General features: G+C 44.6%; 1 protein-coding gene across 1 annotated transcript; it reads right to left on the reverse strand.

Annotated features, from left to right (window-relative positions):
* Positions 1-1592: 1592 nt before the first annotated feature.
* Positions 1593-24626, reverse strand: ASTL (astacin like metalloendopeptidase). Its single transcript, XM_087875852.1, is given in 13 exon segments — positions 1593-1679; positions 1681-1773; positions 3754-3881; positions 4846-5055; positions 5797-10047; positions 10883-11028; positions 14000-14081; positions 14851-15032; positions 16327-16444; positions 17220-17310; positions 18692-18753; positions 20882-20995; positions 24569-24626. Coding segments are annotated over 13 exon segments (5622 nt in total).
* Between the last annotated feature and the right edge of the window lie 2178 nt (positions 24627-26804).

A 26804-nucleotide genomic window follows, 5' to 3' on the forward strand; every position in this document is an offset into this window, starting at 1 on the left:
CTTCGGGTGCTTTGGAAAATAGCTTGAACCCCCTTCCTCCTCTCTGTGGCAGCCCCTCAAATATTGGAAGATGCTATCCTGTCTCCCCTGGTCCTTCTCTTCACTAGACTAGCCATGCTCAGTCCCTGCAACCGTTCATTGTATGTTTGAGCCTCCAGTCCCCTAAATCATCTTGGTTGCTCTTTTCTGCACTCTTTCTAGAGTCTCCACATCTTTTTGATAGATGGGCCTGACTAAGACTTTTTAGAGGGGTATTAATACCTCCTTTGATCTTGATTGTATCCCTCTGTTAATGCATCTTAGATCAGATTAACAGAGTTGGAAGGGGCCTTGCAGGTCATCTAGTCCGACCCCCTTGCCCAAGCAGGAGATCTTACATCTGCCTCTACCTAGGATCGAACTCACAACCTCCTGATTGTGAGGCAAAAGGTCCACCTCTAGGCCACCGCAGCTGGGTATGCCATCTAAAAGGAAAAAAGAAAAATCCTTTTCATTGAAAAAGGACGTAAAATAAGAGGAAGGCAGCCATGCCACCGCGAAGGCAGTAATTAATTCACCACATAGCACGGCGGACATTCGCCTCACCCTGTCAGAGTTTTGGCGGGAACGATCATTGGTGCCTCGATTTAGGCTGCTGGCGGGCGGAAGAGCGGCTTCCTCGACCGCAGACGGCTGGAGAAGGCCGCCTTCCCTCAGGATGGCCAGCGAGGCCGCGAGGCCTGCCCTCCTGGCCGAAGAGAGCGCTCCCGCCACCCGAGAGAGAGAGAGAAAGAGAGAGAGGCGCGCCTGACAGAGCCTCTGACTGGAAAGGAATTCAGCTTTTTGGATGCCCGCTGTTTAGCCTAACAAAGAGAAGACTAGGAGAAGACCTGATAGCAGTCTTCCAATACTTGAAGGACTATCAGAGGGAAGAGGCCCTCAATTTATTCACCAAAGTAACTGAGGGCAGGACAAGAAGCAAAGGGTGGAAACTCGTCAAAGAGAGAGAACTAAGGAGGAATTTCCTGACAGTGGGAACAATTAACCAGTGGGTCACCCTGAGTTGTGGATGCTCCTTCGCTGGAGGTTCTCAAGAAAGAAAAAATTGGGCAACCATTTGTCCAGGATGTTATAAATTTTCCTGCCTTGGACGCTGTCAGGTTTCCAATGGATGCCCTAAATTAAATCATGAGCCTCGAGCCAAGCTTCAAAAGAAATCCAGTTATTTATTAGGAGCTTCATGTCGGCATTTTCCCAAGTGAAGACAGCTCTGACCCTACGTAATTTATGGACCCAATCATGACCCTGTTTCCCCCCTCCAGGGTGTGTCATCAATCACATTCGCCAACAGAGCAATTTCATGGGTTGTAGTGATCACTCCCCTCTGACCGCTGTGGGTAACTCTGAGAGACAGCCTTGAGAGAGATAAGTCTGGAATGTGCATCTGTCTTTGGCTGCCATTGGTTTCATCGGTTTCCCATCCCCCCCCTTTTTTATGGCAACTCAAGAGCAGGCCAGGGATGCTTTGTGAGTTGACAGACAGGGGATTAGACTAGAAGACCTCCAAGGTCCCTTCCTGCCCTAGGATGCTATGAAATACGGAAGACGGAAAGTCACTGAAACTGTGAATCCAAGGTTGCCATATGCTTTATATTTATTTGAATTAATTTGTGACACAGAAGGCGGACCATTCTATTGTAAACATTGCCCACAGGGCTTCTGACAGAGAGACAGATCATCGATTTGAGCTTTGCATCTTACTTCGTTGCCGACGACAATGCCTTCAAGCGCTACCTGTAGAAAGAACACACGGGAGAGAGCACATTCTAAGCACTTGGGTCTTTGGGGGGGGGGAGGGGGGAATCGAATTAAACTTCCGAGAGGAAAAGGGAACCGTTTGCAAGAGTGTGCTATTTTTGTCAGTGGCGAGGACATTTTAAGATAGAGGATAGAGAGAGCCATCAATATCATCTCCACCTTCTTTTGTTTAATGCATTATAATTAAGCAGAGTCCATGTGTCCCAAAAGAGCATTTTTTCAAGAGGAAACTGGACTTTCTGGTTTTTCTTGGAAGACGTTTTGCTTCTCATCCAAAAAGAGGAAGAGGAAGAAGAAGAAAGGAAGAAGAGGAGGAGGAGGAAGAAGAAGAAGAAGAAGAGGAAAAGGAAGAAGAAGAGGAGGAGGAGGAGGAGGAAGAAGAAGAAGAAGAAGGAAAAGAAGAAGAAGAGGAGGAGGAAGAGGAGGAGGAGGAAGAGGAAGAAGAAGAAGAGGAGGAAGAGGAGGAGGAGGAGGAGGAGGAAGAAGAAGAAGAAGAAGGAAAAGAAGAAGAGGAGGAGGAGGAGGAGGAGGAAGAAGAAGAAGAAGAGGAAGAAGAAGAAGAAGAGGAGGAGGAGGAAGAAGAAGAAGAGGAGGAGGAGGAAGAAGAAGAAGAGGAAGAAGAGGAGGAGGAGGAAGAAGAAGAAGAAGAGGAGGAGGAGGAAAAAGAGGAGGAGGAAGAGGAAGAAGAAGAGGAAGAAAAGGAGGAAGAAGAGGAGGAGGAAGAAGAAGAAGAGGAAGAAGAGGAGGAGGAAGAAGAAGAAGAGGAAGAAGAGGAGGAGGAAGAGGAAGAGGAAGAGGAAGAGGAAGAAGATGAAGAAGAAGAAGAAGAAGAAGAAGAAGAAGAAGAAGAAGAAGAAGAAGAAGAAGAAGAAGAAGAAGAAGAAGAAGAAGAAGAAGAAGAAGAAGGAGAAGAAGCTTCTTGGAGGAGAAGCAAAACGTCTTCAAATAAAAGCAATAAAGTCCAGTTGCCTCTTGAAAAAGAGACAGCCATGACTTGGATAACTGAGAATCTTCATAGACATAGTCCACGCAACTACTTCTTACAGATTTAAGAGTTTTTATCAAGCTGCAACATCAACAATTTCAAATTTGGCAGCAACGTTTGCTAAGATTTTGGAAAAGCTTCCAGTGACCCATTTTTAAAGGCACCTATTCAGCATATATAACATAAAAACAATGGAGGGGGAGTTGATTTAATTACTTAGAAAACATGTTTGTTGAATTTTGGGATGGGGAGCAAATAATAGACCTGATAACATCCGTATCATAACCTGCCACGAAGAAGAGGGGGCTCAAATTATCCTCCAAAACACCAGAGGGCAGCACAAGAAACAATGGTTGGAAACTAATCAACGAGAGAAGCAACCTGGAATTAAGGAGAAACTTCCTTAAATTTATTGTGAGGACAATTAACCCGTGGAACAGCTTGCCACCAGATATCGTGGCTGCTCCATCACTGGAGGTTTTTAAGAAGAGACTGGACAGCCACTTCTCTGATATGGTATACGTTCTCCTGCTTGAGCAGGGAGCTGGACTAGAAGACCTCCAAGGTGCCCTCCAGCTCTATTCTGTTCTAATATTCTAATGTTCTACCTGATACACGCTCAATTTACAACATGTATTTAGGATCTGGGGCACAGTGGCCTAGCGGTTAAGACCGCGGGTTTATCAACCAGAAGGTTGGCAGTTCGAGATCCAGCACCATGCAATGGGGTGAGCTCCTGTTCTCCTCACAGTTTGAAAGCATGTAAATGCGAGTAGATAAATAGGTACCACTGGTGGAAAGGTAACAGCATTTCATGCAACTTGGCGTAAAGCCATGCTGGCCACATGACCCCAGAAGTGTCTTTGGACAATGCTGGATCCCTCAGCTAACAAATAGAGATGACCACTGATCCCTTGGACACAACCGGACAGGGGAAACCTTCACCTTTAGGACATGCCATAAATGTTTACCTGTAATGCCCAAGTTGTAGAAATATATACGGCCACTTGATGCCAGCCAATATCTTGCTTTCCCTTCACTGACGTCACTTTATGCCATTTGGTGGAATTCAGACACTTTGTGTAGAAGTTAATTTTGCCTACAAAATATAAACAGCTCAATGACCAGCTATCTACAGAATGAAAAAAAGAAACCATTGCATTTTCTCTTGAAAAAGTATTCACTATTCCTCATTTAGCGACAGTTCAAAGTTACAGTGGAGCTCCCCAAAGCTATGTACGACCCATTTTCTGTCAGAATATTCATGACTGGGAAGACATGGTAACAAGGTCAGCCAATGAATAGGCATAGCAACTAAGTCAGCCAATTGGGAGCTGAGACAGACTGGAGCCAGGGTATGTCTTAGTCTGCAGCTTCTGAGTCTGTGCTGAGAATTGAAACTGAAACCACTGTGTGTGTATTTTTGTGAAGTTGTCTGCTGATCTGAGCTGAAATGAAACTCTTCTCCGCTGTTGGTATTTAATTTAATTAATTAATTTAATTCATTAAATTTATATGCCGCCCCTCTCCAAAGACTCAGGGCGGCTCACAATACATTTTAAAAAACAATTATAAAAAAACATTGAAAAATTAAAAACATTAAAAACTCATTCACGCCATTCATGGCCGGATCTCGCCAGATCACAAGAGTGAGATCAACGGCCCCAGGCCTGCCGGAAAAGCCAGGTCTTCACCGCTTTTCGGAAGGCCAATAGGGTGGGGATGGTCCGGACCTCAGTATTGTATATATATTCTTGCATATAAAGAAGTTTCATAGTTAAATCAATCCTGCTGCATCAGTCCGCCTGTGTGTGCTTTCTGGATTTAATTTTTGCAACAAACTCTGACATTTTCGAAGTCCCAACACCCATGCAATTGCCCGCTCGATTATTGTTGTAAGCCGTGAGCTAAATGCACCAACCTCCCGATGTTCGGCATGCCATTTTCAGGATCAAGTCGCTTAATGCAGCCTGCAGCCGTTTTCAGAATGCAACCCACCCCCCCCAGCTCTGTTGGGAATGCAACCCCAAGATTTTCCAGCCAATACGGCTGAAGATATTTACCTGCAGTGCAGTCTGTCGATCTGTACCAAAATTGGAGACATCGGATGCCATACACAACGGGGCTGATCAAAACAGCCCTTTGCTTTGGGAGATGACCTGAAGGCTTTAGGGAGATATAACCTGGTGAAGAAATGGTATGGGCACAAGTTAGCCTGTCATAATCAAGAGATCTGAAGCTCCTCCCCTCAACTGAATGGTTGCAGGAACCAGGCGTGGCTAGTCTAGTGAAGAGAAGGACCAGGGGAGGCAGGATAGCTGCCTTCCAATATTTGAGGGGCTGCCACAGAGAGGAGGAAGGGGGTCAAGCTATTTTCCAAGACACCCGAAGGCCAGACAAGGAATAATGGATGGAAACTGAACAAGGAGAGATTCAACCTGGAAATAAGGAGGAATTTTCTGACAATGAGAACAATCAACCCATGGAACAGAAGTTGCCTTCAGAAGTTGTGGGAGCTTCAACACTGAAAGCTTTCAAGAAGAGACTGAACCGCCCTCTGTTAGAAATGGAGTAGGGTCTCCCAAACTGACCCACATTGATGAGGCCTACTCCGATCTAAAGGTAAAGGTTCCCCTTGCACATACGTGCTAGTCGTTCCTGACTCTAGGGGGTGTTGCTCATCTCTGTTTCAACGCCGAAGAATCAGCACTGTCCAAAGACGTCTCCGTGGTCATGTGGTCAGCATGATTCAACGCCAAAGGCACACGGAACGCTGTTCCCTTCCCACCAAAGATGGTCCCTATTTTTCTACTTGCCTTTTTTACGTGCTTTCGAACTGCTAGGTTGGCAGAAGCTGGGACAAGTCACGGGAGCTCACCCCACTACGTAGCGCTAGGGATTCGAACCGCTGAACTGCCGATCTTTCGATCGACAAGCTCAGCATCTTACCCACTGAGCCACCACGTCACCACTCCACATCTACAGGGTCGTAAGAGAATGGAATTGTCCCTTACCGTCTAAGCTCCTGAAATGTTTTCCAGAGACTTCCATGGACTCCGAGCTCTTCTCTTCTTCCTTTTCAAGCGTCCAGTCTAGGCTGTCATTTTGTCTTTGCTTCCAGCCACACAAGTTCTCCTTGAAGGAGCAGGATATCAAAATGTCACCTGTTGTTCTCTGGTTGAGCCCTAGTTTATTTCCTCTCTTTTTCTCAGAAGGGGACAACTTTCGGAGAAGACTCCATAACTTGGACTTCAAAGTGGACCTCAATATAAGGTTCTCAGGCTGTGTCACTTTTGTCATGTTTTCTCTTGAAAGGGCCGCATCCTGACCGATGCCAGGATGACTCAGGTATCCTCGTAAGTATCCAGGAAGAAGCAGCCGTTGTACGGTCCCACCTGAAGAAGCCATGATTTTACACATATGCTTCTTTGGGAACAATTTCTTGACTCTCAGTCTTCTGGGGTTTACTTGTCCAATATTTGAGTGTACCAACTTAGGATCAGGAGCTGGTGAAGACAATATGAAAGGAGGTGGAGTTGACGTTATTCCCAGCAGAGATCTCTTGTTGATATGATGGAGATGGATAGGGTTGCTTGCAAGAAAAGATTCATTTTCTTCTAGGTTCCTTTCGTTCTTCTGGCTCCTAGTCATCTGTTCCATGGTCGTTGCTACTTGGGTCTCAGAGATTTGTCGGGACGATTCCGTTGCAAGAGGAAAGAGTTCTCTGTCTTTCACTCTTGTGGGAGTCTCCGTGGCCTTTTCCAGACCTTGGACGACATACGTCGTAGAAGATCTCCTTCCTGTTTCAGCTGAGCCAAGAGTCTGGATCTGGGGCAGAGATATTCCAGAAGGCACCAAAGCCTCTTTAGATAACTTTGTGACCTTATGGTACACATCTGCAGCTTCCACCTTCTCTATATCACGAGGGTGATAGACATCCGAAACAGAAGGTATCACTTTTGATGTTGGAACGTTTGAATGGGGAGGCATCAAAGCAACAGAATATGATTCACTAAAAGGACCACTAGTGCGATGTACATTCTTCTCATTGAAGATTGTGGATTCTTCTGTTTCCTTGGAGGGATTAGTGGGAATTAAGTGAGATGAGGACTTCACACCAAGACCGGTGGCTCCTGTTGTGCCGATATGACTTTCTTCAGATGCTTTTGAGCTAATCCTTGTGAGTTTAGCAGCAGCTGGCTCCTCTGATCTGTAGGCATCATTCTCTTTCGTAAAGATCTTCCATGTCTCCTCCAGAAAGTGGGTTGAAGTTTTTCCATCCAATATTGGCCCAGTGACTTCCTCTGAAGGTTTTGCTTTAGTTTGTGGCCCAGATTCAAACTGTAGGAGCTTGGTGTGTTCCTCATGGGACCCCCTGGTAGAAAGTCCAGCATGAGATGTCCTGTGGGTTTCAGTGGAAGCCAAGGTGCTACCGTTGGTCTCCACTGGCATCTCTTCACTTGGTTTGGAAGGGGTGCCTGTGATCTGTTTTGAATCATATTGCATAATAGTCTGGTTTTCCAGAATGATGGTACTGGACAAATCAGTAGATAGTGCAACTGTAGTGCCCACAAGGGATGTGTTCCTTGGAACCGATGAAGTAGCTGTTCCAAGATGGCCACCAACAGATCCCTCTTTAAGGTTCACAGGCTCAGGAGATAGTAAGGAACCTGTGACTGATGGTGGAGCTGTTTCTTCTAGAGACGTTGGTTGCCTTTCTAATGAAGGAAGCCCCGTGCTATGTCTCCCAGCTGTACCTTCCTGAACACGAGCCGTGGCCAAGCTCATCCCACCCATCGTCAATCCTGCTGTTGAACTGGCTGGCACGAGAGATCTTCCTTCTGCAGAAGGGACAGTTTGATTAAGCTGGAAGGGAAGTTCTGTTTCTGTGGCAAGTTCTAGAGATCGTGTAGGCAAGCTTTCGGGACGCGTTACGGAATCTGTGCCCCCCAAGTGAAAACGGCTTTGGGATCTATTCAGAGTTGGCTTGTCATGAGCCAAGATGGTGAAGAAATGGGAAGAACCAACTGTTAGTGGTGCAACAGGCCTGGTGTCACTTACCACAGTAATCTCTGGAGCCCTTTTCGTTGTAGTTGTTTGTGTGAATTCATTCGTTTTCACTGATAAAGTCTCTTCTTCAAGATGTTCTGTGGAATTACTGGTTCCATTTCTACCTCCTGGCTTCGTGAAACCACCCCAATTTCTGGGAGAAGTATTTCTTTCTCCCCCTAGCTGAAATATCCTACTTGAAGTAGGACCAGATTCTTGAATTCTTGGCCTTGGACTTCTTTTGCCAGTAATCCCCAATTTAAATTGCCTATTTAAAGAGCTGAATTTCTCAGTGGTGTACCCCATAGGTGAAGTCAATGTTCTAGATACAGACACTGCTAATTTCTTACCACATGGTTTTGGGGACACCATTGCCCTCAGCTTATTAGTAGAACTGCTGTCTTGAATCTCATGATGTTCAGCTCCAGCTATTCTTGACAAAGTAGAAGACGGTTGACTTGGAGTTTCTTCATCCCCTTGTTCATGTTGGGTGGACACTTGGCTCCCAGATGGTCCAGTGGGAAATTGTCTCACCAAAGTGGTTCTTCTAAGTCTTTCCCTGTGGTCCAGATCAATCTTTGGAGTCATCGGTAACCTCTCAAAGGTCTTCATTGATGCTGTTTCTGTAGTCTTCCCTAGTGTTTGTCTTTTGACATCTGCAGATGGAGACCATCCCACAGTGACGGACCTCCAAGGATGACTCTCATCGCTGCTCGTTTGGGACCATGACCTATTGTCCCCTGGTCCTGATGCTGTCTTAGAGCTTTGCTCTGTAGGTTGGACAGCCACGTTGGTTTTGATTGCTAAGAAAGCTGCTTTCCCCCAAGTGGGAATTTGGCTTGGCAACTCTGCGTGGTCAACTTCCACTCGCCTTTCTGTAACATGCCAGGAGGAAACAGTTCCAGGAGGCTTACCTGTAATGGATTCCCCCCATTCATAACCATTTCTTGCCAGGTGAGGTGGTAGCGGTGAAAATGATTCTGCTATCCTAGTAGGACTATCATCCAAAGAACCATTCTCCTTTAACTCTGAAGCATCAGGATGGACAGTGACCACTCCCTGAAGAGACGATGGTGCTCCAGAAGTGAACCAACCCATGGATTTTGTTTGAGCTTCCAGAATTTCAGGAACTGGCGTCTCCTTTCTAGGAAGTAGAACGTCTCCATGTTCGCGTATATTTTTCACGCTGGGGGGCTGAATATAAGGAAGCACAGTTGATTTCTCATGGTGTGAACTTCCTGCATCTACTTCCCTCCTCCCTAGGCCAGAAACGGTGACAATGTTTTCTAGAACTTCCACTTCAGTGCCTTGAGATTTTTCTCCCAGTTCCACACGGCTGGAGATGGTGGTTGGGTTCCTGAGGATACTAGAGCTAGATAAAGAGCTGGCCACGATAGTCAAGACATTCTCCACTGGATGTACATAAGCTGGGCTGCCTGTTTCATTCATAGAAGCAGTTACAGCTTGATGGAAAGCCCTCGTCGATTGTCCCTTGGAGTGTTTCTCCACCACAGATGGGGGAGACCTTGGAGAACCCATTCCAACATCTGTCTCATTACTTCCCATGTCCAACGAGCCTGTCAACTCCACAGCTGTAGACAGTTCTCCTTCTCCTGTAGGTTCCAGAATGCTGGCTTTTGAGCCAGAAACTTCCACACTAGCTTCCTTCTGACCAAGTGTTGTTGTAGCTCCATGGATTTTTTCCACTGAAGGAAGGACAGAACCTTTGGCCTGAGAGGAAGATGTCTTCCTCTCCATCTCTGGAGAAGCCGTTACTCTTGTTTCCATGGGGCTTTGCTCAGTTGGTGTATATGCTTTCAGATATTGGTTTCTCAGCTGCCATCCAGTGCTTGGATTCTGGGAAGTCCATGATGCAGGAGATTTCTCAACAACATTGCCTGTTGCCTTTGTCTTCATCTGTCTAGTTTGCGTTGTTTCCAGCACATGTTTTGAAGGCATCTGAAGTTCTCTGCTTGCTTCTCTTGCGTGAGAGGTCATGGCAGATACCACCACACTCTGTTCTGCCACCTCTGTTCTCCTCAACTGACCTGCTACTCTGCTTAGATCTTCACCAACGGTCTTTTGGGATGACAAGATGGGTTCTGTAGTCTTTCTAACAACAGGACTGGCTAAATTGCTTTTAGCAGAACAGGGCTCAGGTTGAACAGGGATGAAGTCCATAACCTTCTCTTTGATGGCTTCCTCAGGCACTGCTTCTGGAAATACAATATTAAAAATTAGATACTCGTGTGCTCCTGGATCATAGAAAAAGACATTCTCTACTCCTTAGCCAGCTACACCTGTGAAAATCCAGTCTTCCTTTATTATGACAACTTGAATAAGCCATAATGGCTTGAGTTCATATATTGAGCAAAGCCATAAAGCCTGGTTTATCAACCAGCATTGAATTCACATTACCCCTTAAACCAAAGCCAAAGAAAACAGCTTAGTGGAACTGATGAATCCCCATAATGTTAAAACAGCCAATGCGCAAGCAAAACATATGAAGTTGAACCTATCCCTGATCAGCTCATCTTCCTTATCCTCTACATATCCATCGCCAGGCACCAAGATTCTCTAATCCCCTTGCAATACACACGGCCAAGAGATTTTGTAAGAAACTAACTGTCAACGGTCCAATTAGCGAACCCAAAACAAGGAAATTGAATTCAAGGAGAACTGAATTCCGAGAAGTAAAACTTTATTGGATACACCATGTTGGTACTGAAGGAAAAAAACCAGCTCTGGTTTTATCCGCGCAAATGCAGTTAAACAAAAACTTCCCATTCTTCCCTAGTTGATCACATTGTCCAATTATGAAATGTTCTTTTGTTATGGGAACAGTCCGTCTCTTTCTCAAGCACCTGAAGTGGTGACCTTGATTGGTTTCCGGGCTCTCACAATCTCTACATACATTCTCCAGATTCCATTTCCCCCTTGTTCCCCCAGTTCATTGCCAAGTTGAAAAGCATTAAGGTTTGAAAGAAGGAACACTCTTGACACAAGCTCTGTTGGTTACTGTCCAGACCTCGACTCAGTTTTGAGCATTACCTGGCTGGGCTGCCACCTCTGAACATTTGTAGAGTTTGTTGATTTTTGCAATGTCCGAAATACTCAGGTTCCATCTTTGGCCAAGGAGCGCAGGAGGACTGGAAAGTGGGACGATGGTTGGTAAGCCAGTCATGCTGAAGGCATTCCTAGAAAGGGTGAGAAGACGATGTCGCTCAAACATCTCTTTCGTAATAGATCAAGGGAGACCAGGACAAGAAGTAACGGGTGGAAGATCCTTAAAGAGAGATCCAATCTAGAACTAAGGAGAAATTTCCTGACAATGAGAACAATTAATGAGTAGAACAGGTTGCGTTCAGGAGTTGTGGGTGCTCCTTCACTGGAGGTTGTCAGGAAGAGATTTGTCTAAAATGGTGTACTGACTGGGGAATTCTGGGAGCTGAAGGCCAGACAATTTAAAGTTGCCAAGTTTGAGAAACCTCAAGTTAAACTCTCCCATTCAGCTTAACATGGAATGTTGCCTTCTAAAACATTAGATGATCTTAACGTAACATAAAATAATAAGAGTTGGAAGGGACCTTGGAGGTCATCTAATCCATCTTCATCTAGGCCAAGTCCATTCTCAGCAATCCTGGTTTGTTCAGATCTTAGGCAGCGAAAGTTTCTTCCCATCCCCTTCTCTCTTTCTCTCTCTCTCTCTCTCTTTCTCTCTCTCTCTCTTTCTCTCTCTCTCTCTCTCTTTCTCTCACTCTTTTTCTCTCTTTCTCTCTCCCTGTCTCTCTCCCTGTCTTTCTGCCTCTCTCTCTTTCTCTCTCTCTCTCTCTTTCTCTCTCTCTCTCTTTCTCTCTCTCTCTTTCTCTCACTCTTTTTCTCTCTTTCTCTCTCCCTGTCTTTCTCTCTCTCTCTTTCTCTCTCTCTTTCTCTGTCTCTCTCTCTCTTTCTCTCTTTCTGTCTCCCTGTCTTTCTGTCTCTCTCTCTCTCTGTCTGTCTGTCTCTCTCTCTCTTTCTCTCTCTCTTTCTGTCTCTTTCTAGCTTGCTCTCTGTCTCTCTCTGTCTCTCTCTCTCTCTCTTTCTCTCTCTCTCTCTGTCTTTCTCTCTCTCTCTCCCCGTCTCTCTCTCTGTCTCTCTCTCTGTGTGTATGTGTGTCTCTCTCTCTGTCTGTCTGTCTCTGTCTCTCTCTCTCTCTTTCTCTGTCTCTGTCTCTCTTTCTGTCTCTTTCTAGCTTGCTCTCTGTCTCTCTTTCTGTCTCTCTCTCTCTCTCTCCGTCTCTCTCTCTCCATCTCTCTCTCTCTGTGTGTGTGTGTGTGTATGTGTGTCTCTCTCTCTGTCTGTCTGTTTCTCTCTCTCCCTCCCTCCCTCCCTCCTTCTCCCCCCCCTCTCTTTCACATAAAGAAATCTTCTCCAGGTAGAGGACGTACCCCCCCCCCGAGTGGAATATTCTTCCCAGCATGACCTCTATCAAACTAAAAAGGTGCAAATCATTAAAAAAAAACCTGTTCATAATAATATGGCAATCTTCTCTACTTTTTTTTAAAAAGGGAAAATGTTACAGTCATTTGCATTCATAATGCTTTCTATGAATCGCTCCTAATTTCTGTAATAACGAAGATGAATTAGCCCCAAAGTTATTTTTTTAAGTGCACCGCTGCTTTGTTTAAATGCCATGTTATCTGAAACCCCCGTGTAGCCTTTTCAAATGCAAATTCCTCTTTTTAAAGTGGTATGGTACCCTTCCCCCCTCCCCCGCCAGACATCCTAAGAGAGAATAAGTTGGGTGAGACTTTTAAGCGAGCTTTGCAACTAGCATTTGTCAAACTCAGGAAACTGTTGAGAATAGAACCTCTGCATCTGCCTTTTAGCAGAATTGGTGACAATTCTCTGGCATCCCTCTTCTGGGTATCTCTTGGTCAACATATATCCCCTTTCCAGATAGTTAAAATGGCTAAATCCCTTCCTTGATTAGGTTCTTAAGTAACGTGCACCCAAAAAGATAGCCATAGCAATAGCACTTAAGACTTGTACACCATTTCACAGTGCTTTTACATCCCTCTCTAAGCAGTTTACAGAGTCAGCCTTTTGCCCCCAACAATTTGGGTCCTCATTTGACCCACCTCAGAAGGATGGAAAGTTGAGTTAACTTTGAGCTGGTCGTGATCAAACTCCTGGCAGTGGGCAGAGTCAGCCTGCAATACTGCATTCTAATCACAGGGAGGGAGGGAGGGAGGGAGGGAGGGAGGGAGGGAGGAAGGGAGGAAGGAAGAAGGAAGGAAGGAAGGAAGGAAGGAAGGAAGGAAGGAAGGAAGGAAGGAAGGAAGGAAGGAAGGAAGGAATAGCAATAGCCCTTAGACTTATATTCCACTTCACAGTGCTTTTACAGCACTCTCTAAGCGGTTTATAGAGTCAGCCTCTTGGCCCCAACAATCTGGGTCCTCATTTGACCCACCTTGGAAGGATGGAAGGCTGAATCAACCTTGAGCTGGTCAGGATCGAACTCCTGGCAGTGGGCAGAGTTAGCCAGCAATACTGCATTCTAACTACTGCAGCACCGGTATCTTAGAGAATTATTTATTTACCATATCATACATGGACTAGCAATCTATATTAACATTTCAACCAGATTAGTAGAACCCAATAGAATATAAATGTTAAAAAGGTCTAAGTTCAAATACCAATTCTAGGCCAGGGGTCTCTCCAACCTTGGCCACTTTATGGCTTATGGACTTCAACTCTGAGGAATTCTGGGAGTTGAAGTCCACAAGCTGTTAAGTGGCCAACTCTGTTTCCCCGAAAATAAGACATCCCCTGATAATAAGCCCAATCGGGCTTTTGAGCACATGCGCCAATATAAGCCCTCCCTGAAAATATTTAAATGCAGAGTTGAAAATCAGACAAGACGTCAAGAGGAGCCCCATGTTGATCTACATGCCCCAAAATAACAAGAACTCCCTGAAAATAAGGCCAAGTGCTTATTTCGGGGTTAAAAAAAAATATAAGACTGGGTCTTATTTTCGGGAAAACACGGTAGTCGCAATGTGATCTACAGCTTGACGTGGAACCTTTAGAATAGATTTTATTTGTAAGCCTCTCAGAGTCACCTCCGAGAGTGAGTGGGCGGCCGTATAAATCTTCTCACTGAATAAGTAAATAAATTTTGCGTACCTCCCGTAATGCATAATGGAGGAATAGTCATAATCGTCCAGCATGTTGGTATTCCAGTTCTTGATGAAGTTAATTTCAAAACCTGAAAAAAACCAACAAGGCCATTTTTAATCATCTAGGAGTCATCTTAGCAGACAATTAGCAATCGGAATTCAAAGACAATAAGAAAAGGTGAAAATTAAGCAAAATTTAAACACAGGCATGGATATGTTTTCCTCTGCATCTCTAGAGCTACCTTCTCACGGCTGGTGGTTACACGAACCTATAATTGTATTGGACTACAATAATGTGTAGACGTAATGTCAGCATTCTGATGCTGCCATAAAAAGGAGGAGACGAGGCTTGACTTTTCACCTACTTATTTTCTCTGTAGATAATATCCCCTAGGAGATGGGATGGGAGGGGGACATTCCTGAGGTTGAAGGCAGGAGCTGGGAAGACTGATTTGGAAGATGGCCAATGAGAAGATGAGAATTGGGGAACGGAAAGGGAAGGATTTGGAGGTCAGAGGGTTAGTATCGGCTACGACGAAGTCGGGGCCAGATCTGTCGTACTCAATAAATGGAATATTTCAGCAAAGATTAATAGTTTGGGAGTGCAATTTATTTGAGATGACATCGAAACCTGACACGAAGTTTTAAAACTACAGTTTTAATTCTAACCTAACTTCCGTGGACCTCATCTCACCTGACAGGGAGCCACAGCAGAGGACCCAAAGAGCCGCATGTGGCTCTGGAGCCACAGGTTGCTGATTCCTGATCTAGTCCCTTGATTGGGAGACCATTTGCAAGCCGCAGAAAAAGCCCTTCCTCTGAACCAAAATGGCTGCGAGAGCGGCCCCGTTCTCTTACCAGTCAAGATCTCATTCCAGGAAATGTGGATGTATTTGTCTCGGTCAGCCCTGGAGTGTTCGTGCCAGAAGCCCAAGACATGCATCAACTCATGTAAAACCACTCCTTTGCCATTCTTCAGGCAGTCTGGAGCCAGGGACACCACTTGCATGCCTCCGATGCGTCCCGCGCTGGAGAAGCAGCTGGAAAAAAAAAAGAAGAAGAATTAAGACGTTGTGTTGCAAATTAGATGGGCTAATGCCCAGCCGCCTCTTTCAATAAAAACGACTCGGCCATTTGCCATGCTGTACTTATAGTAGACTTCTGGTAAACAGAAGCCATTAAACTGTCTCAGAAGCTAAAGCGAGATGCAATATTTACAACTCACACCTCCAAAGCAGTAGAAGAACTGTCGACAACTGTTCCTTTCAATATATAACCATTTTTCACACGTAACGACCATCGCAGCGTTCCCCCCCCCCCAACTCCTATTTATGACGGTGGCAGAAATGGACTAGAAATGGGGCAAAACTCAGTTAACAAATGTTAACATTTTTAAATGTTTAAATTTTTAAAATGTATTGCGAGCCACCCTGAGTCTTCAGAGAGGGGCGGCATATCAATTGAATTAATTAAATTAAATTAAATTAAAAGAGAGAGACAGACAGAGAGAAACACAGAGGGAATAAGAAAGAAGATACATCTTTACAAAACATGTGGGATACCAGTAAAGCATACATAAGAGGATTGGCAATAACATATTTAGAAAAACGAAATAAACAAAACAGACAAATGCAAAAGAACTTAGAGGAAGAATATTAGAGATTAGAGAGGGAACTACAAAAAAAAACCCCGCGCGACAAAAAGGTTAAAACTTGAAAAAAAACTAAGATGAATTTAATGGAAAGTGAAGAATTGGCGAATAGAATAAAAGCTACAAAGCAAAACTTTTTTGAAAATGCAAATAAAACCAGGACGATGGTTAGCATATAAAATGAAAAAAAAAAAGAGAAAGAAAAGAAATTAATAAGTCAATTAATAGATCAAGATGGAAAGATACGTTATAGAAGTGGAAGGAAAAGAAGAGGATAATTGAGAAATACTACAATGGGTTGCATCAACAAGAAATAATAGAAGACGACGAGATAGAACAATATTTGAAGAAAATGGTACTGTCTAAAATCCTGGATCAAAACATTATTAGAAGAAAGAATATCTATGATGGAATTAATGGAGGGAATTAAAAGATAAGAGAGACACACACACAGAGAGAGAAATTATCTGCAGCAACTTTCTCCAACTTGGGGGACTCAAGTGATGTTGGACTCCAACTTCCATCAGCCCCAGCCAGCCAGCACAGAATCAACTCAAGGAGACCATCTGAAAAAGCTTCCTTGGGCGTGATCGGTTCGTGAAGCAGAAGTCTTCAGGAAGGAGCAAAATTTGAGAAAGGAAGCCGAGGAGCTTCGGCAAGATACGTCTTCAGCTATTACTTACCCAGAAAGTGGAACGATGGAGATGAAATCTCTCTGGTAGGAATAAGGGACGAACTGAATGCAAGTGAATTTTGCAAAGTCTTCAAATGCTTCCTTGATGATCTTCACGCTTTGTCTGTCTGGAATGGACAATTCAGGGACAAATTACTGCGAGTTCAATTCTCCCCAGGCTCAAGGTCGACTCAGCCTTCCATCCTTTCTAAGGTGGGTAAAATGAGGACCCGGTTTGTGGGGGGCAATAAGCTGACTTTGTATAAAATATATACAAAAGGATGAAGGCTATTGCTTAACGCATTGTAAGCCGCCCTGAGTCTCCGGAGAAAGGCGGCATATAAATCAAAATAAATAAATAAATAATAAATAATAAATAAATTGGTGGTGGGTTTTGTTTTTTTTTGTTTTTTTTGGTCCTTAGAGGGAAAGCTTTTAGAAGGAAATAGGCAGTGGTGAAATCCAATTTTTTTTTTTTACTACCGGTTCTGTGGGTGTGGCTTGGTGGGCGTGGCAAGGGAAGGATATTGCAAAATCTCCATTCCCACCCCACTCCTGGGGGAAGGAAATTGCAAAATCTCCATTCCCACCTCACTCCTGGGGGAAGGATATTGCAAAATCTCCATTCCGTCCCCACTCCTGGGGGAAGGATATTGCGGTCACTCCCCTTCGGCTGCTGTAGGTAACCCTGGGATACCGTCTTGAGAGAGATAAGTTTGGAATGTGATCTGTCTTTGGCTGCTGTGCTGTTTCGTCAGTTTCCCATCCCTCCCTTGCTTATGGCAACTCGAGAGCAGGCCAGGGATGTTTTGTGAGTTGACACTCTGGTCCTTCCAAGAAGATGGAAGCCTGCTATTGTTTCTTTTCACCCATGTGGAAATTTTCCCAGAGTTTGCTCCTTACCGTATTTATAGGAGATGATATAGGGAATTTGGACAATTCCTTTCCTCTTCGGCCACCTCGGACTGGCAGCGGAGAATCTCCTGAAGGGGCTCTAAAAAGAAAAAGGCAGTCCCTCTTTCACGGACATACACACACTTCTCTTGACAATTAGGATAACTGTAGTTATTCTCCATGCATTTAATAAACAATCCATTTCTGTACTTTAGAAGTTCAAATTCACCATCTGTTTTTAAAGGCTTCGTCAAAGTTAATTTACCACCGGCAAGATTGGCGAAAATGTTTAAGGACAAATCAACTAAATGTTGGAAATGCCACCAAATACCTGGATCATACTATCATATGTGGTGGACATGTGGCAAAGCAAAAAAGTATTGGACAAGAATCAAGTCATGGTTGGAAGAGATGCTACAGCAATGTATTGAATTGAAACCAGAAATATTGCTGCTAGGAATTTTACCTGAAATTTATAATAAAGAGAATGTATATTTGATTATTCATGTATTAACTGCAGCTAGAATTGTATTTGCACAACATTGGAAAAGTGGAGCGATTCCCATTGATGAGAAGGTGATAGGGAAAATATTAGAATGTGCAGAAATGAACAGATTAACATTGGCAATTAAGGAGAAAGAACAAACTGAATATTATGTGATTATGGGAGGTATTTTATCAATGGCTGGAGGGAAAAAAGGGGGGGTTTGGAAATGAAGAAGATTAAAGAGAAAGTAAAAATACATTAAGATAAAGATATAAATAAAAAAGGAAATTGTTAGTGTGTACATATATACATATATATATATTTTCTGAGGTTTTCACGGGTATTTGTATGTAGGTCTTTGGTTATTCGGGTTTTCTCCCGCGTAAAATTGGAAGTGTCTTGGCGACATTTCGACAAAGTCTCATTCGTCATCTTCAGGCTGGTGTTTTCGGCTTCGTGCTTCTTTCTGCGATCTCACATTGCTCCTAGAAGCCCGAAGCCGAAAACACCAGCCTGAAGATGACGAATGAGACTTCGTTGAAACGTCGCCAAGACACTTCCAATTTTATGCGTGAGAAAACCCGAATAACCAAAGACGTACATATAAGGACATTTAAAGTTAAAATGTATTATTATTATTATAAGATATTAAGAAGAAAATGGAGAGCATTATAATATTTAAATGTTATTAGAATATTAATCTTAGGAAAATAATGTTATGTGAATGCGAATGAGATGGAATGTTGTTGCACAGAGATTTTGTAACCAGACCACACCCTGCAGATGGGACAGATGGAATCTGTTCACTTTTATCATTGAAAAATAAAAAACTTTTTGAAAAAATAGGCAACAGAGTTAGAAGGAGACCTTGGAGGTCTTCTAGTCCAGCCCCTTGCTACATCAACCTGGACAAATAGTTATCCAAACTCTTTTTTTTTTTTTAAATTTGCCCAGCTGCTAGAGATCTTCATCTCTCTAGCACTTCTTGACTTACCACCTTGATGATATCGCCTTCAAGCAGGAAACTGTGCTCAGGTGCCTCTAGCGGAATCAGTCCTGGGAACAGAACGTGGGAATGGTGAAAAAGACAAACTACTGGACCTGAAGTCTGAAACTCAAGAAACATCATTACTCATAGCTTGGCTCCAAAGGGGGGCAAAAATTTATAAATATTGTAATTAACCCATGCACAAAAGGGGGGACGTTTGAATTTCCTTTCTCTTTTTAAAAAAATCTATTAGTGCTCTGATCCTCGTCACAAGAGTGTTATCTTTTCTTTTTTTAAGTATTTAGAAACAATATTAAGGAATAGAATAGAGTGGAGTGGAATAGAAAATAGAATGGAATGGAATGGAATGGAATGGAATAGGAATAGGAATAGGAATAGGAATAGGAATAGGAATAGGAATAGGAATAGGAATAGAGTGGAGTGGAGTGGAATGGAATGGAATGGAATGGAATGGAGGATAATGGAATGGAATAGGAATAGGAATAGGAATAGGAATAGAGTAGAGTAGAATAGAGTAGAATAGAGTAGAGTGGAGTAGAGTGGAGTGGAATGGAATGGAGTAGAATGGAATGGAAGAATGGAATGGGATAGGAATAGGAGTAGAGTAGAGTAGAGTAGAGTAGAGTAGAGTAGAGTAGAGTAGAGTGGAGTGGAGTGGAGTGGAGTGGAGTGGAATGGGATGGAATGGAATGGAATGGAGTAGAATGGAATGGAAGAATGGAATGGGATAGGAATAGGAATAGGAATAGGAATAGGAATAGGAGAAGAGAAGAGAAGAGAAGAGAAGAGAAGAGAAGAGAAGAGAAGAGAAGAGAAGAGAAGGTGGAAGGGACCTTGGAGGTCTTCTAGTCCAGCCTCCTGCTCAAGCAGGAGAACCTATACCATTTCAAGTGACTGTCCAGTCTCTCCTTAAAAACCTCCAGTGATGGAGCGCCCACGATTTCTGGTGGCAAGCTGTTCCACTGGTTAATTGCCCTCACTATTAGGAAGTTTCTCCTTAATATAGAGTGGTGATCTTAATATTAGCACTAGATTTGGAAAGGAAATATTTATTGTATAGCAAACAATTTCCTACAACTTCCCACTTTTTTTTTATTGCTCCACTCCAGATGTAGATGCCCAATGCTATGATCGTTACATATATCAGATGGCCAAAGGTAGTCCCCAATTGCACAAAAATGTTAATTAGAGATGCTTTTTATTGTCTTCAATTTTTTCCCGTTTCCTAAGAGCATATCCTCACAGTGCTGCTTAATCTGGATGGATATTAACCGACCCAGTGTGGCTGCAATATTATATTTATCAATTTTATTATCTTCCTTATTTCCCCTTTTATTGGTATTGTTACTACTATTATTCTCTCTGTTGCTTTGCAAGTACTGTAATAAAGATAGTTGAGTGATCTGATTCTTATTAACGTTAATATTTTAAAGCGTAATTAGGATTGACAATACTTACTTCTTTTATTAAAAATTCAATGGCTTAAATTAATTAAACATTCGAGTGCTAATCATTCTTCATCAACATTGTAGAAATATCACAGTATTGAACTAATACAATGTGCAAAGCAAGTTTTATAACAGTATAATTAGAATAGAATAGAAAGTGGAATGGAATGGAATGGAATGGAATGGAATAGAATAGAATAGAATAGAATAGAATAGAATAGAATAGAATAGAATAGAATAGAATAGAATAGAAAGTGGAATGGAATGGAATGGAATGGAATGGAATAGAATAGAATAGAATAGAATAGAATAGAATAGAATAGAATAGAATAGAATAGAATAGAATAGAATAGAATAGAATAGAATAGAATAGAATAGAAAAATATGGAATGGAATGGAGTGGAGTGGAGACTGCAGTGTAGAGTAGAGTAGAGTAGAGTAGAGTAGAGTAGAGTAGAGTAGAGTAGAGTAGAACACAACATTGGCCATGTGTAATTGGACACAAGGAATTTGTCTCTGGTGCATAAGCTCTCAGTGTACATACAAACAACAAAGTGATATAATCATAAGATACCAATAGGAGAAGGTAGTAGAAAAGATGAGAAGGATAATAGCACTACAGCCCTACCACATGGGTAAATACCCTTAGACACAAGACAGCGCTATGCTAATTAGGTGTTCAGCGGAGTGATTAATATATATTTTAGGAAAGGACCATAAGTTCTACCTTGGTTGATGTCAAGGATGTCATCATGAGGAGCTTCCTTCTCCTCTTCCTCCAGGTCATAATCCGGAGTGGGCGTTACTTGGAAGGTGTCTCCACGGCCGTGCACGGGCTGGGCTGAACAAAGAGAAGTGGGTGTGGGGAGAGAATTCAGCCATCCTGTCTACCTGCCTGGTGAGTGCAGGAACCCAACAAAGTCTCTCTTGCTTCTGAACTCATCACCTCCTCGGTCCTTAGCCCAATGGACCAACCTTCTAGGGCAGCGTTTCTTGGCTGCTTGAAGACGTGTGGATTTCAACTCCCAGAATCTCCCAGCCAGGTTTGAGGCACACATCTTCAAGCAGCCAAGATTGAGAATGGAAGGGAATGGAATGGAAGGGAAGGGAAGGGAAGGGAAGGGAAGGGAAGGGAAGGGAAGGGAAGGGAAGGGAAGAGAAGAGAAGAGAAGAGAAGAGAAGAGAAGAGAAGAGAAGAGAAGAGAAGAGAAGAGAAGAGAAGAGAAGAGAAGAGAAGAGTAGAATAGAGTAGAGTAGAGTAGAATAGAATTCCTTCCTTCCCTGCAACTCTCCTTCCTTCCTTCCTTCCTTCCTTCCTTCCTTCCTTCCTTCCTTCCTTCTTTCCTTCCCCCTCCCTCCCTCCATGAAACTCTCCTTCCTTCCCTTCTTCCCTCCCTCCCTGCAACTCTCCTTCCTTCCTTCCTTCCTTCCTTCCTTCCTTCCTTCCTTCCTTCCTTCCTTCCTTCCTTCTTTCCTTCCCTCCCTGAAACTCTTCCTTCCTTCCTCCCTCCCTCCCTGCAACTCTCCTTCCTTCCTTCCTTCCTTCCTTCCTTCCTTCCTTCCTTCCTTCCTTCCCTTCTTCCCTCCCTCCCTGCAACTCTCCTTCTTTTCTTCCTTCCTTCCTTCCTTCCTTCCTTCCTTCCTTCCTTCCTTCCTTCCTGAAACTCTCCTTCCTTCCTTCCTTCCTTCCTTCCTTCCTTCCTTCCTTCCTTCCTTCCTTCCTTCCTTTCCTTCCATAAATTACGTGACCCTGGGGATGTTGCAACAGTCGTAAGTGTGAAAAACGGTCATAAGTCTCTTTTTTTTTCAGTGCCGTTGTAACTTCAAACGATCCCTAAATTTAAGCTTGTAAGGACAGCCTGCCTTCCTTCGCTTGAGCTAATACCAGCCTCCGTCACAAGAGGGCAGCTTTTCACCAGGGATTTCAAAAGGAGGTTGGCTCAATTATTTATGGTAATAAAACCTTAAGATCCTTGTGGCATCTTAAGAAGGTTGCCATGCCTACCTTCTGGAGTTTGGCACAATCTACTTGAAATGCCACGCCGAAAGCCTTCCCCTGCTAAATGCTAAGCTGGATGGTTTTTATCGGCGCTATCGGGGGATACATTAAGAGATTCTGTAATTCTAGAACTTCCTAAATCAGATTGTGTCTCCAGCAGAGGTTTGGTTTCAGCAGGTTCTGTAGAACCGGTAGGGGAAATTTTGAGTAGTTCGGAGAACCGGTAGTAAAAATTCTGACTGGCCCCGTCCCCATCTCTTCTCTGCCTCCCAAGTCCCAGCTGATCGGGAGGAAATGGGGATTTTGCAGTATCCTTCCCCTGCCACGCCCACCAAGCCACGCCCACCAAGCCACGCCCACAGAACCGGTAGTAAAAAAATTTGAAACCCATCACTGGTCTCCAGACATGGTAAGATCCATTACTCAGACTTCTTCTTATTTCATTTATTTATATTTAAGGGCTGCATAACTCCGGGTTTTGGGATGTTCGCAAGTCAAAGTATTAAAAACAAAGAAGTAAAAGTAAAGGTTTCCCTCGCACCTATGTGCTAGTCGTTCCTGACTCTAGGGGGCAGTGCTCATCTCCATTTCAAAGCCGACTCAATGCCAAAGGCTCACGGAACGCTGTTCCCTTCCCACCAAAGGTGGTCCCTATTTTTCTACTTGCATTTTTTACCTGCTTTCGAACTGCTAGGTTGGCAGAAGCTGGGACAAGTCACGGGAGCTCACCCCGTTACGCGGCACTAGGGATTCGAACCGCTGAACTGCCGACCTTTTGATCGACAAGCTCAGCGTTTTAGCCACTGAGCCACCGTGTCCCTTAAATGTAAGTAAAAGACCCCCCAAAAATGAAAAATAAAAGATACCCGAGATGACCAGAAAACCACACCTATGGAAAAGAAAATCCTCCCCAATCCAAATGGGGAAATGGAATCAAAGGAGTATAACAATCCTGGTTTATTGTCTGCACAACACAAAACACGGCCAGCCATGTTTGCTTAGCTGGTTGTTGTAACCTTCAGAGCAGGAACAATGATTAAGTATCATGCTCCACTAAGCAGTGGTTTGCTTTAACTAAGCAAAGGGGTCTCCAAACTTGGCAACTTTTAAGACTTGGGGACTTCAACTCCCAGAATTCCTCCGCCAGCTTTGCTGAGGAATTCTGGGAGTTGAATTCTGGCTGAGGAATTCTGGGAGTTGAAGTCCACAAGTCTTAAAAGTTGCCAAGTTTGGAGAGCCCTGAACGAAGCCCTATTAAACAGGCCACCATGGCCTGGTTCAGATGTCACACCAAGCCATGATGCAAAAAAAAACAAAAAAACAAAAAACCACACCACCCCATAACGTTTCCTGAAAAACGTAGAACAGGGAATGTCCAACACTGACTATTTTTAAGACTTGTGGACAATACTGAGGGGGTTGAAGTCCACGGGTCTTAAAGTTGCCAAGGTTGGAATACCCCTGACCTAAAACATAGAATCTTAGGTCTGGAAGGGACATTAGAGGCCTTCTAGTCCAACCCCGTTGCTGAAGCCAAGGAGGCCTTATCACCTTCTGGTAAAAAGCCCAATCAACATCTGGTCTTTGCATGGCATAGTAGCAACTCGAGGTCAGAGTGAAGATGGCCAGAGTGGAAAATATGGTAAGAAAGAAGGGTGTTGGGAGGGGGGGGGACGGACTCCCAGATGGCCTTCAGGGGCCTCCAGGGTGGGCCCACTGCCCCAAATCATGGCTTCTGAACTGTGAGGCCTAGAGTTAGAATAGAACAGAGTAACAGAGTTGGAAGGGACCTTGGAGGTCTTCTAGTCCATCCCCCTGCTTAGGCAGGAAACCCTACACCACTTCAGACAAAGGGTTGTCCAACCTCTTCTTAAAAACTTCCAGCGTTGGAGTTTGCGTTAAGTCAAAACGAAAGAGAAACGTGTTTGAACCCAACCTCTGACAACTTCTTGATGGCACTAGGGCAGGGATGGCTAACCTTTTTGCCGTTGCGTGCCAAAAGCGGGGGGGGGGAGAGCGGGAAGGTCGCCCACATGCGTACCCACACCCATAATTCAATGCACCCCGCCTCTGCAACACCCCGGTGCCCCCCTCCCACACTTTTAGCATGTGATAGCACAGTGGGCCCGGTAGGCCCATTTTTCCCCCTCCCCAGGATCCAGGGGCTTTCTAGGAGCCTGGGGAGGGCTAAAACCGCCTTCCCAGCCCACCACACCAGAGGCCGGAAACAGCCCACTTCCCAATTTCCGGTGGGACCGGAAGGCCCAAAAATCAGCTGGCTGGTGCACACATGCGCGCTGGAGCTGAGCTACGGCAATCCTCGCGTGCCCACTGATATGGCTCGGTGTGTCACCTGTGGCACCCGTGCCATAGGTTCATCATCACGGCACTAGGAATTCTCGCCCAGGGCCTTACCTGAAAGAAGCCAAAGGCAGCCTATAACCAGGACCCCAAAGACATCGCAGAGACCCATGGCTGAGGAACCAACCTGAGGAACCAACTTTTGCAATGCTAGTTCTTGGCTTAACTACTAATTAACTCCAGGAGGAGAGAACCACAAGCATGCTTAAGAAGGGAAAATGCTCCTTGGGCTTCTTATATAGAGCTCAGGTGTAGCCAACACAAGCAGGTTAACCCCTTGTGTGACGGAGCCCATCAGCCTCTGCTGCACTCAGGGCTGGGAATCCTAGAATCATAGCATTGCAAAGTACCATCATCCGGTGGTCATCTGGTCAAACTCTTACTCAGTCCAGGAGACACAAGAGCCAGCTTCTCCAAAGTAGTCAATGAGGCTATTCCTTGTTGTTCTTTGTAGTACGGATAATTAAAGTAGTGTTTTATTGCATTATTGTCATAAAATAAATATGGGAGGGGGTCATGAACCATCTGAAACTTGATGAGCTGAAAAATTTGGGGACTCCTGTTTTAAGAGAATTGGCCAACAGCCTGTGAAGACTTCTGGGGAAGGAAAATCCAGCTGGGTTACTCCACTGCCTGAGAGCACCTACAACCAGGAAGTTCTTCCAGATGGCTACCATAGATCTTCTCCTTGTAGACTTAACCCTTGGTTCTGGTTCTGATTTTGGAGGTCTTCTAGTCCAACCTCCTGCTCAAGAGGAGACTCTATAACAGGGTTCAGCAACCTGCAGCTCTGGAGCTGCATGTGGCTCTTTCATCCCTCTGCTGCGGCTCCCTGTCGCCTCCACAATTGATAGGGCTTTCGGTTAGGACAGATAGAGAAAAAAGGATGCCTCACTAGGAGGAGACTCTATGATGGGGGAACTGGACTTCCGGTCGGCTCCAGAATTGAATGGGAGGCATCCGGTTAGGACCTTTGTGGCTCTTTGAGCGTCTAAGATTGCCGACAAGACGTTGAGACTTTGGAAAGAGTGCAGAGAAGAGCAACTAAGAGGATGGGAGAGCTGGAGCCTAAAATATATGTTGAATGATGGCAGGAATTGGGTATGTCTAGTCCGATGAAGGGAAGGACTAGGGGTGACATGACAGCAGTCTTCCAATATTGGAGGGGCTGCCACAAAGAAGAGGGGGTCAAGCTATTCCTCAAGGCAGGAGAAGAAGCAATGGATGGAAACTTATCAAGGAGAGATCCAGGAGTGAAATCTACTTACCTTGCCTACCGGTTTGGAAGTGCTCTTGGACCCTCTGCGCATTTGTAAACTCTTTTGCACATGCGCAGAGGGTAAAAAACAGGTTACTTCCTGGTTAAAACCAGGAAGTAATGTCGACCAGGCGGGTGGGAGGAGCCTCACACTGCCACCGCTACTGGTTCTCTGAACCACCCGCAGCCGCCGCTACCAATTCTCCCGAACTGGTGCGAACCGGTAGCATTTCACCAGTGGTAGGTTGCCCCCAGTTCGGACCGGTTCATTAGAACCGGTAATAAAACCAGCGGGAGGCTCCGCCCACTGATCCGGATGTCATCATAGGGGATCTGCGCCTTCGCGCGGGCGCGATGCGAACCAGTAGTAAAGGTAAGTAGAACCCACCCCTCCATTTCACCCCTGGAGAGATCCAACTAGAACTAAGGAGAAAATTCCTAACAGTGAGAACAATTAATCAGTGGAATGGACTAGAAGACCTCTAAGGGCCCTTTCCAACTTTGCACATACGACAAAACCCCCCCCCTCGACTGTCTTACCACATTTCGTAACCCTGCAGTGCAAAGGAACCCATGTTCCAGGGGTGAAATCTACTTACCTTCCTTACTGGTTTGGAAGCGCTCGCGCCGCGCGCACGAGCTCGCTTCGCTCGCGCGCATGTCCCATGCCCGCACACACCTTCTGCACATGTGCAAAACTTTCTGCGCGTGTGCAGAAGGTTAAAAAAAAAACATTAAAACCAGGAAGTAATGATACCCAGGCGGCGATCGCTACCAGATCGCCGAACCACAGGGAAAAATCTCTACTGGATCGGGCGATCCGGTCTGATCCGGGAGCATTTCACCCCCTGCCATGTTCCTTTCTGATGTTCTCCTTACGCCTGCAGGCGAGGCTGTGCAAAGTCTGTGAAACTCAGGTGGAGCGTTGATTGCACTACGCCACCTTGACTTTTTTGACCACGCTGGAGGAGATGTCTGCTCACAGGAGTTTGGGGGCCCAACTCAATCCCCAAGGAAACATCTTCTCCCACT

The sequence above is a fragment of the Pantherophis guttatus genome, chromosome 9 (genome assembly GCF_059756535.1).
Source record: "Pantherophis guttatus breed Tessera chromosome 9, ASM5975653v1, whole genome shotgun sequence".
Classification (NCBI taxonomy): Eukaryota; Metazoa; Chordata; class Lepidosauria; order Squamata; family Colubridae; genus Pantherophis; species Pantherophis guttatus.